Source organism: Hyla sarda, chromosome 8 (assembly GCF_029499605.1).
Source record: "Hyla sarda isolate aHylSar1 chromosome 8, aHylSar1.hap1, whole genome shotgun sequence".
Lineage (NCBI taxonomy): Eukaryota > Metazoa > Chordata > Amphibia > Anura > Hylidae > Hyla > Hyla sarda.
The window spans coordinates 56,353,676-56,366,090 of NC_079196.1; the positions used below are offsets into that span (position 1 = coordinate 56,353,676).

A 12,415-nucleotide genomic window follows, 5' to 3' on the forward strand; every position below is an offset into this window, starting at 1 on the left:
AGACCGTGGGAGAAGAAGGACAGCCCAGACCGGACCACCCGGAACGCCCCCGGACACTACATGAAGGAAGGATGGCCTGGACCACCCCCATTACGGGTAAGTTAAATTTTTTTTATTCACTCGGAGGGTGGGGGAGGGGCCCGACCGGTATAGGAAAAAATCCATACCGTTCATACCGCCTAGCATCACGGTGGGGGGGGTGCGACGCGGTGCGGTGGGTCGGAGGTGCGGTGCGGCGGGTCGAGGGGGGTGGCGGTCGCGGTGCGGGCGGTGCATTATCGGCTTATCGGCAAGATAATTGCCGATATCGATAATGCCCAAAATCGTGATTATCGGCCGATAATATCGGCCATACCGATAATCGGTCGATCCCTAATGGTGAGTGTACCCTGTACATTCACATTGGGTGGGGGGGGGGGGGAATATCCAGCTGTTGCAAAACTACAACTCCCAGCATGCGCTGACAGACTGTACATGCTGAGAGTTTTAGTTTTGCAACAGCTGTAGGCACACTGGTTGTGTATCACTGAGTTTGTGACCTAACTCAGTGTTTCACAACCAGTGTGCCTCCAGCTGTTGCAAAACTACAACTCCCAGCATGTGCGGTGCATGCTGGGAGTTGTAGTTTGCAACAGCTGGAGGCACACCGGTCGTGAAACACTGAGTTAGGTAAAAAAAAAAACAACAACTGAGTTTCACAACCAGTGTGCCTTCAGCTGTTGCAAAACTACAACTCTCAGCAGTCACCGACAGCCAACGGGCATGCTGGTAGTTGTAGTTTGGCAACCAGCAGGTGCACCACTACAACTCCCAGCATGCACTTTAGCTGTTTGTGCAAGCTGGGAGTTGTAGTTATACAACAGCTGAAGGTACACTTCTCCATAGAATAAAAGTGCCTCCAGCTGTTGCAAAACTAAGTCCCAGCATGCCCGTAATGGAATGCTGGGAGTTGTGGTGGTCTGCCTCCTGCTGTTGCATAACTACAGCTCCCAGCATGCCCTTTTTGCATGCTAGGAGATGTTGCTAAGCAACAGCAGGAGGCTCTCACTCACCTCCTACTGATGCAAGCCGCCGCATACTTATCAGTCCCTCGCCGCCGTCGCTCCTGGGGCCCCGATCCCAACATTGACGCCGGGGATCGGGGGCCCCCAGCTGCCGGGGTCCACGTCCCGCACCTGCTCACGTCCTTCGGAAGAGGGGCGGAGCGGGTTGCGGGAGTGATACCCGCAGCAGGCGCCCTGATTGGTCGGGCGGTAAACCGGCCGACTAATCAGGGTGATCGTGAGGTGGCATCAGTGCCACCTCACCCCTGCTGGCTATGGCTGTTCGGGACGGCCCCGATCAGCCAGTAATTCCGGGTCACTGGAGACCCGATTGACCCGGAATCCACCGCAGATCGCTGGGCTGAATTGTCCAGCAATTTGCGGGGGGGGGGGGGGGGGGGGGACATAATTGTCCATCGCCGACATGGGGGGGGACATAATGACCCCCCTGGGCGATATGCCGGGATGCCTGCTGAATGATTTCAGCAGGCATCCGGCTCCGGTCCCCAACCGGCTAGCGGTGGGGACCAGATTTCCCATGGGCGTATGGATACGCCCTGTGCCCTTAAGGACTCTGAATGCAGGGCGTATCCATACGCCCTGTGTCCTGAAGAGGTTAAGGAGAACATTGGAGCCTGCCCTCATTTTATAATGCATTGTAAGGTATTTTTATGCAGAAGAAAATTATAAATCCATGCATCAATTTTAGGATAGATCATAAAACATTAATTATGGGAGGGAGGTTTAAGTATTAGTCCCAATGCTATGCAAAACAAAGTACAGAAACTGATAGGCTGCAGACCATTTTTGCCCTCTATAAAATGATGGTATGAAATGTACCACAAAACATACATGCCCAGGAAGGTAGTTTGGCCATTATCAAGTCCACATCAATATCAACAAATTATAGAGATATATAGTAGAGAGATATATAGTAGAGAGATATATAGTAGAGAGATATATAGTAGAGATAGAGAGATAGAGAGATAGATAGAGAGAGAGATAGAGAGAGAGATAGAGAGAGAGATAGAGAGAGATAGAGAGAGAGAGAGAGAGAGAGATAGAGAGAGATAGAGAGAGATAGAGAGAGATAGAGAGAGATATAGATATATCTCTCTCTCTCTCCAGTACAATGAGCATTAACCCCTTCCCACCCCAGGACGCATGCATGTCAAGTTAGCACAGCTGGACGTATGCATATGACTGAGCAATATCCTGCACAGCTGTCAATCACAGCCAAGACCAGAATTGCGCTGGTCTCAGCATCATTAACCCCATAAATGCTGTGATCAGTACTGATCATGGCATCTTTGCGATTGAGAAAGGGAGGGGACTCCTCCTGTTCCCCAACGGCGACCCCGCAGCAAAGTAAAAAGTATAAAAAAGGTTTGCTAATAAAGTGTAAAATGTAATAAATGCCCCTTTCCCAATAAAGCCTTGTTATGTCCCCCAAAACCTATTCATAATAAGTAGGGATGTCCAGATACCATTTTTCAAGACCGAGTACCGATACTTTTATTCAAGTACTCACCAATACCAATTACCGATACCTATTATACTGAAATCCCACCCCCCCCCCCCCCCATTTCATGTCCAATCCTCTCCATTTCATCATAGCCATATCCCGCATAGTAAAGGGGAAGGGGCATATGAAATGGGTGGAATGGGCTATATAAGGGGGGGGGGGAATGGGCTATATAAGGGGGGGGAATGGGCATATGCGGGGATGGCTATATGAAATGAGGGGGGTATGGGCATATAAGGAGAGTGCAGATGAGGAGAATGGGCTATATGAAGGGGAATGGACATATAAGGGTGGTGCAGATGAGGAGAATGGGCATATAAGTGGGGGATGAACTATATGGGGGGAATATAAGGAGAGGAATGAAATTCATATAGCCATTCCCTTCATGTGCCCATTCCCCTCATTTCATATGCCTATTCTCCCCCTTATATGCCCCCCCCTATAGTTCATCCCCCCTTATATGCCCATTCTCCTCATCTGCACCATTCCCCTCACTTGTATTCCTTCTTGTATTCACTCACTCAACATGAAATGGAGAGAAATTAACTGAATTTCTCCTCCATTTCATGCACCGTACCTGCTGCTAATACTCCTTCCCATGCGGCTGCACCATAGAGTACTGGGAGGAAGTGGCTATAACTTCCTCCCAGCGCTAGGCAACCGCAGGGACCTGGGAGCTACCGCCGCACGGAAGTACCGCCCCCACACTGATCAGCCGGGACATGTGGCCCTGCAGGTAAGCCGCTGTCCCCACACCAATCAGCTGAGACACAGACCCGCCGCCGCAGGAAAGCTGCCGGTTCCCTGTCACCGTCCCCACCGCCAATCAGCTGGGACATGGGACCCGGCGCACGGGACCAACCATCTGCTGAACAGGTATCGGCAATGGTATCGGTGAAATTTGCACGAGTACTAGTGCAAATGGCCGGTATCGGTCCCGACATCCCTAATAATAAGTATTGCCACATTCGTAATGACTTGCACAATAAAATTATAACATTTATCCTGCACAGTGATTGTCAAAAAAAAAAAAAAAAATGTATATATTATATATATATATATATTATATATATATATACATATATACATATATACACACACACACACACACACACACCACAAGAATAGCTAATTATAGTCTAAAACATGGAATTAAAATGGTACTAATAAAAATTACAGCTCACCCCACAAAAAAAAAAAAAGAAGCCCTCACAATATGGCGCATGAATAATAAAAGTTATTAAAAAATGTATGGCCATCAGAACGTGTCAATACACAAAAGGGGAAAGAAGGATCTTGCTGTGAAAACATAAACTACATACATTTGGTATCTCCATAATCTTATGTATGATCTTTTTTACTGCACAGTTAAGGTCTTAAAAAAAAAAATTTATAAAAAAATAAAAAAAACATGTATCAACAAAGATTTACAACTAATATTAAGTACAGTAAAAACTCAAAAACTCAAGGGGTTAAAAAATTTATTTTGAGGGGGGGGGGGGGGGAACACAACTGAAGTAACATTGCATCTAGTATGAACAAAAGAGGATACAATATGGGAAACACCAAGTATTTATTCCCATAAAAATATGCCACAGTCTTACAGGACACCTTCACTCACAATTCCCTGATGAAGAGTCGTGTGACATGTTCATTGTGCTAATTCAGAGGAACAAAACGTTCTTCCGACTTGTAGAGGAAATATTTGTTTCCATCTGTGATAGGCTGGGTTCACACCTGTGTGGTCTGTTCTATAGCTCTGCAGTGGGTAGGCACAATCTTCATTTATTGTCTATGGGAGAGCTGGAGAAACTTGTGCAATGTACCCTGGCATCTGGCATGCCCATAGACATTAAATGCAGCAGGTGCTGACCCACAGCTCCATTCAGTAGGTAGAGTCAGGCCTCCATTCTAGAGATTGCAGCAAATCAGAACAGTCAGAACCCTCCCTCCTGCAATCAGACAGGCTGGGAATACACCATTTGGGTAGGGTAACACATGCATTTTCTGCAGTTGGTTTTGCCTTTTTATTGAAAGTAATGGCAGGTAAGAACCATTTGGCCCATCTAGTCTGCACAATATTCTGAATACTATCAATAGTCCCTGAAAAATACACTGCAGCAAATACATAGCAGAATATGGCACATGTGACCGTACATTAAGGTTAAATTCACATGTACTGGCATAATTGATGTGCAGGATATAAAGCTGCAGATTTAAAGCTGTGTTCAGTCACTTAGTTTACATTGAAATATGCAGCTTCAAATCCTGTATATGTGAATAAACAGTTAGGGTCACAAGTGCCTTATTTTGCTACTCACTGACTGACATGGATAGGAGAAAACACAGCAGCAAATAAAGCAGTAAAATACAGCATGTAAGATCCTACTCTTAGGGTGTATTCACACGTAACATATCCTCTGCATATTTGATGTGCAGGATTTGAAGCTGTAGAGTTCAATGTAAACTAAATGACTGAACCCAGTATCAAATCTGCAGCTTCAAATCTTGTGCATCAAATCTGTGCAGGATACTTACTGTACATGTTAACAGACCCAAAATGGGGTATGTTGGGCTTCCAGCATTTCACATAAAACATTACAGCATGCAGTGCTATTTTGTCCCATATTTTGGACAGAACCTCTGATGGAGGCACTTGCCACTAATCGATTGCCACTAAACAGGTGTGCCCTTACTGCAGAATCTTATTACACAATATGTATACACTGGTGGAGTGTATACATATTGTGTAATGATAAGATTCTGCAGTAAGGGCACACCTGTTTAGTGGCAATTGATATTTTTTATGAGTGTACAATTGGTTGGTTCTCGTGTGGGTAATGTCAACTAACATGACTGAGGCTTTCTGCTCCAAATAATTTCTTCATTTCTCTGTAGACAATGAGACAGAATACAATACAAAGGGAATGTATCCCCTAGATTTTGTTTGATCTAAGAGCCAGATACTCAAACCTGCTCTCTCTAATCTGCTTATGTTCTCTGATGATTTTTATTTTTCTGGTAGAATTAACATAAAAGTGACATTTAAACTTCCATAGCAACACTTTTGGGAAAATAGGGGGAGATTTGTCAAAACCTGTCCAGAGGGAAAGTTGCTCATAGCAACCAATCAGATCGCTTCTTTCATTTTTGAATGGGCCTCTAAAAAATGAAAGAAGCGATCTGATTGGTTGCTATGGGCAACTCAGCAACTTTTCCTCTGGACAGGTTCTGATAAATCTCCCCCATTGAGCAAAAGGTTTAACAGACAAAATGTATTTTCCACAGTCAATTACATACAGTAACATTTAGACAGTTTAAAGTGTCTCAAGGTCATTATAAAGAACTTTTCAGATGTTGTAGGTCACAAATTTTGATTGGTCGGGTCAGAGCATTCAGAGCTCCACCGATCTCTAGATACAGCCTGGAGAAGTGTGCAGTTATATGCTTCACAAGACAAGCACCAAAGACTCATAATGGAGCTTATCACGTCCAGCAAGATGGAGAATGCAAGTGAAGTGAAGCTCTCATTCACACACTGCCCCTGACTTTAGAAAGATTAGTTGGGTCTAAATTGATCAAAATGGACATGTCCCTGGGGCATGTCATAAGGTTTTTTTAATATTAGAACACTATTAGTATAACTCCACAATGTCTACAACTGTGCAGCACCCCTGTAACTGATAAAGCCTGGTTGCTCTTCATTATATACTGAACTCGCTGCTCAGCTCACTCGGTGCACTTTTTTTTGGAGGAGTAGGAGCAGGGTCCACAGCCCTTACACCATATATCAAACATGTCCAACTGAGTTAGTCCGGTGGAGTTTGTGGGCCATGGAAGTGTGGGGGATTCATTAGTGTTCTTCCAACCTCTAACTAGTGGTATAAGCCAGATGACCCTGAGTAAATCCCTGTTTAAATAAATAAATTTAAAAAAAAGGGCACTGTGGTCAGGGAAAACTTTGTGAAGAAATGGGTGCCAGATGGTAAGCTAACAGATACCAACAGCGTTCACCATTCATGTGGTATGATGAGCAATTGTCCTAGAGTATGCCAGAAAAACACCCCCCACCACAACAGGTGCGCTCACAGGAATGGGTTTCAATGATGTGTACTTTAAAAGTGTGGACTAGGCCATCTGTATGGTTTAGCAGTAAAATGGTCTCGTCACCCAGTTGACCTTTGTATCAAATGTCCATTTATGTTCCCCATTCCAGCTCTTAGATGGGGGTCCTGAGTAACGGACCCTATGATCTCTTTCCCGCTCCTGTATACCCATGACACTGCTGAAGCCAATGGTGTTAGACTCACAATAAAGATGGTCACGTGACACGCGCACATCCCCCAACTCCCCCAAGAACATATGGTAGAGGGGGGTGTGCACATGTCAGCCAATGAAGAATCCTTAGTCCAGCACTGAAAAGTGCCGAGTCATCTATCACAAAACCATTTTTCATTACACCGGCCTCAGAAGTCTTGTGCCATATACTATTGAGGCCAGGGGTGACGTGGATTCATAGCAGCAAGGATAATACACTGCTCAAAAAAATAAAAATAAAGGGAACACTTAAACAACACAATGTAACTCCAAGTCAATCACACTTCTGTGAAATCACACTGTCCACTCAGGAAGCAACACTGATTGACAATCAATTTCACATGCTGTTGTGCAAATGGAACAGACAACAGGTGGAAATTATAGGCAATTAGCAAGACACCCCCAATAAAGGAGTGGTTCTGCAGGTGGTGACCACAGACAACTTCTCAGTTCCTATGCTTCCTGGCTGATGTTTTCGCCACTTTTGAATGCTGGCGGTGCTGTCACTTTAGTGGTGGCATGAGACGTAGTCTTCAACCCACACAAGTGGCTCAGGTAGTGCAGCTCATCCAGGATGGCACATCAATGTGAGCTGTGGCAAGAAGGTTTGCTGTGTCTGTCAGCGTAGTGTCCAGAGCATGGAGGCGCTACCAGAAGACAGGCCAGTACATCAGGAGACATGGAGGAAGCCGTAGGAGGGCAACAACCCAGCAGCAGGACCGCTACTTCTGCCGTTGTGCCCAGAGGAGCAGGAGGAGCACTGCCAGAGCCCTGCAAAATGACCTCCAGCAGGCCACAAATGTGCATGTATCCACTCAAATGTTCAGAAACAGACTCCATGAGGGTGGTATGAGGGTGGTATGAGGGCCTGACGTCCACAGGTGGGGGTTGTGCTTACAGCCCAACACCCTGCAGAACATTTGGCATTTGCCAGAGTACACCAAGATTGGCAAATTCGCCATTGGCGCCCTGTGCTCTTCACAGATGAAAGCAGGTTCACACTGAGCACATGTGACAGACGTGACAGAGTCTGGAGACTCCGTGGAGAATGATCTGCTGCATGCAACATCCTCCAGCATGACCGCTTTGGGAGGGGGGGGTCAGTAATGGTGTGGCGTGGCATTTCTTTGGGAGGCGGCACAGCACTCCATGTGCTTGTCAGAGGTAGCCTGACTGCCATTAGGTACCGAGATGAGATCCTCAGACCCCTTGTGAGACCATATGCTGGTGCGGTTGGCCCTGGGTTCCTCCTAATGCAAGACAATGCTAGACCTCATGTGGCTGGAGTGTGTCAGCAGTTCCTGCAAGAGAAAGGCATTGATGCTTTGGACTGGCCCGTTCCCTAGTCCTGAATCAGATTGAGCACATCTGGGTCATCATGTCTCGCTCCATCCACCAACGCCACGTTGCACCACAGACTGTCCAGGAGTTGGCGGATGCTTTAGTCCAGGTCTGGAAGGACATCCCTCAGGAGACCATCCACCACCTCATCAGGAGCATGCCCAGGCATTGTAGGGAGGTCATACGGGCACGTGGAGGACACACACACACACACACACACACACACTACTGAGCCTCATTTTGACTTGTTTTAAGGACATTACACCAAAAGCTGGATAAGCCTCTAGTGTGGTTTTCCACTTTGATTTTGAGTGTGACTTCATATCCAGACCTCCATGGGTTGATAAATTTGATTTCCATTGATAATTTATGTGTGGTTTTGGATTTTGTTGTCAGCACATTCAACTATGTAAAGGTGAAAGTTTATCATACAATTAGTTTGTTCATTCATTCATATCTAGGATGTGTTATCTTAGTGTTCCCTTAATTTTTTTGGTGTGTGTGTGTGTGTGTGTGTGTGTGTAATATATATTATATATATATATCTATCTTTTTGACACAATTACATGTAAATTTAAAGACGACTCGTAAGGTTGGTCATGCTGCAGTGGTATAAGTATGGGTTTGTGGCATGCATTTCCTTAGGAATGTAGCCTGGGACATGTTTTTTTGGGTGGGAAATAGTATGTTCAAGACGAAAACTGACTAACCAAAGTGGTTGTTATCTAATGTGTATGGCCATTTTAAAAGGTTCAGACCTTTAGACCGTTAAACCACAGCCTTTACCTGTGGCATGAGGAGGTGCTCCTGTGTCATGGTGGGGCATACTTCATTAATAAGGTTGGCGAGCTTTAACAAAGGCTCTTTAATGTTGACCTTACAAAAGAAATGCAAAAAAGGGGAAGAGAGATAAGTTTAGTGTACATTAAAAAGAATAAGTAGAAATGTGAAAACTATGAAAAAGCATTTAAGAGATTTTGAGGACAAGACTCCCGATTTCTGTCATGTACAGAATTACTGAATCACCACATCCATCAATCTTCTCACAAACAGAGTTCTGACACTATTCCAAGCAAGCTGAAATCTAGACATTTATGTATTTGCTAATCTGAATGACAACATTGACAAAAAAATTAAAATCAGGAGACCGGTTATTAAAGTCTCTCAGTAGTACAGCTTCAAGCGTGGCCCTGTAAATTCAATAGCTCAACTCATAACTAGACTATAACCTGTCCAGGACCAAGGGTGTACAGGTACACCCTCGGACCCTGGTACTTAACCGATTGCAGTCTTAAGACGAGCCGGCAACTGTTTTATGGTGCGGGCCCCCGACTCAAGCCCGCTTCCTACCGGCCAGCCCCCCACCTGATTCCTGTAGCTGGGGGCCGGCGTTCATAGCCGACATGCGGCCGGCTATTAACCCTTTATATAGCAACTTTGATAGTGGCATCTAAAGGGACATTTAAACCATCCTTGGTGTTCCAGTGGGGTGGATCAGGGGGTGGTGGCCCCACTGCTGAAGTAGCCGGAGGGCTTACCTCACGTCCTATGCCGGCTGCTGTGCTGTGAATGATAAAGCCCGGCAGGCTTTATCAATCGAGTGCAGAGCACACAGATCAATGTGGTTCTTCAACACTACATTGGTCTGTATGATGAATCTAATGATTCCTCCTAAAAGTCTCCTTAAGGGGACTAAAAGTATATTAAAAAAAAAATAAATAAAATAAAAACACACACACACACACACACACACACACACACATTACCCCTTTCTTATTAAAAGTTTAAAGCACCCACCTTTTCCCAAATTCCATATTAAAAAAAATATGAAACCATAATAAAAATAAACATATGTGGTATCGCCGTGGGTGTAAATGTCCAAACTATAAAAAAAAAGATCATTAATTAAACCGCACGGTCAATGGCATATGCACAAAAAAAATTCAAAAGTCCAAAACAGCGTATTTTTGGTCAATTTGTCATGAAAAATTTGAATAAAAAGTGAACAAAAATGGTACCGATAAACTACAGACCACAGCTCAAAAAAAATTAGCCCTCATAAAAACCTGTACGTGGAAAAATAAAAAGTTATAGGAGTCAGAAGATGACAATTTCAAACATACAGTGGTCCCTCAACATACGATGGTAATTCGTTCCAAACGACCCATCGTTTGTCGAATTCATCGTATGTTGAGGGATTCGTGCAATGTAAAAAGTGCATTTAATACTCACCTGTCCCCGCCGCTCGAGACCGCGTCCTCATCGCTCCTGATGCTGTCCCGCTGCTCCGGCTAATTCGCGATCCTCCGGCTTCTTCCACCTCGCTTTTTGGCGACTTTATTACGTTGGTGCGCCGGGACGCCGGAAAGCGAGGCCCGGACCCCGGAGAAGATGCAGAAGACGCCGGAGGATCGCGAAGTGGACCCGGAGCAGCGGGGATAGGTAGGTGAACCTGTCCGGGATGCTTAAACTGCTATCCGACAGCAGCTTAAGCATTTTGCGCTGCCGGATAGCAGTTAATGCGATGGCCCCGACATATAAAAGCATTGTATGTCGATGCTGACATCGACATGTGATGGCCTCTGAAAGACCATCGTATGTCGATTTGATCATATGTCAGGGCCATCGGATGTCGAGGGGTTACTGTACTAATTTTGGTGCATGTAATTATAATTTTTTTTTAAGTAGTAAAATAAAACCTACATATAATTTGGTATCCCTGTAACCTATAGAATAAAAGATAAGGTGTCATTTTTATTGAAAAATGCACTGCATAGAAACCGAAACCCTAAAAAGTTGCTAAATGGCTTCTTCATTTCACCCCACAAATAATTTTGTTGTTTTGTTTCTCTGCCAATTATGTTAGAACATAAATAAATGTAATTACAAAGTACAATTGGTGACACAAAAAAACAAGCCCTTATATGGGTCTGTAGGTGCAACACTGAACACCTTATGATTTATTAGAAGGTGGAGGAGGAAAAAACAAAAGTGCAAAAACAAAAATTGTTATGAGTCCTTAAGGTGAAAATGGGCTGAGTCCTTAAGGGGTTAATGTGCGTTACATTTATTTTCTTCCAATTTCTTTTGGTAGGACACCATAAAAATAAAAAATAAAAAAAATAAAAAAAACATCTAGATTGCCCAGCACCCAAACATCCTGTGAGTTTATCAGCAAAGTCAACAAATGTTCATTCCCTGTGAAAGCTGGGATAAAGTTTGATTTGCTGAGTATAATGTTTAAGTAAGATATAGTATTTATAACCTTACCCTACCAACACATCAGTTTCTTTAACATTAGTAAGGCTGGGTTCACACTACGTTTTCTCCCATACGGGAGCGCATACGGCAGGGGGGAGCTAAAAGCTTGCACTTCCGTATGTCACCGTATGCGCTCCCGTATGTCATTCATTTCAATGAGCCGACCGGAGTGAAACGTTCGGTCGGCTCATTTTTGCGCCGTATGCGCTTTTACAACCGGACCTAAAACTGTGGTCAACCACGGTTTTAGGTCCGGTTGTAAAAGCGCATACGGCGCAAAAATGAGCCGACCGGACCGAACGTTTCACTCCGGTCGGCTCATTGAAATGAATGACATACGGGAGCGCATACGGTGACATACGGGAGCACGAGCTTTTAGCTTCCCCCTGCCGTATGCGATCCCGTATGGGAGAAAACGTAGTGTGAACCCAGCCTAACACTTGCAACATTGGAGGTAAGTTGGTCAAACAATTCCTTTTAAATCATGGGGCAGATGTATAAGGGAAACTTTCCTATTTCTTACAAAGGCCTAGATCACTGTTTCCCAACCAGGGTGCCTCCAGCTGTGGACAAACGTCAACTCTCAGCATGCACAGACAGCCTTTGATTGTCCAGGTATGCTGGGAGTTGTAGTTTGGCCACAGATGGAGGCACCCTGGTTGGGAAACACTGGCCTAGATATCAGTCTGCTTGAGGTCGAATCCATTGAAACCAATCACAGCTTCATTTTACCAGAGCTCATTAAAGGGGCATTCCGGGCAAAATATCTTATCCCCTATCCAAAGGATAGGGGATGAGATGTTTGATCACTGGGGACCCCGCGATCTCCCTACAGCACCCGCATTCTATGCGTAGCTGCGTCTCTAGTTTCGGAAACCTCCGGGTTTCCAGGACTGGGCACTTGACGTGCCACGCCCCCTACATTCAT

The 12,415-nt window shown here is 44.9% G+C and overlaps 1 protein-coding gene across 3 annotated transcripts in view; it reads right to left on the bottom strand.

The window, feature by feature from the left end:
* Positions 1-12,415, bottom strand: part of SP3 (Sp3 transcription factor) — a 46,609-nt gene that overhangs the window by 17,204 nt on the left and 16,990 nt on the right. Inside the window, exon 1 of one of the 3 annotated variants that reach the window (XM_056534932.1) lies at positions 9,013-9,098. The exons of the other annotated variants lie outside the window; for them this stretch is intronic. Within the exon in view, the coding sequence (XP_056390907.1) occupies positions 9,013-9,042 (30 nt within the window). The 5' untranslated portion in view covers positions 9,043-9,098. Of the gene's footprint in view, positions 1-9,012; positions 9,099-12,415 lie in introns of those variants that run through there. 3 annotated transcript variants of the gene reach the window in all.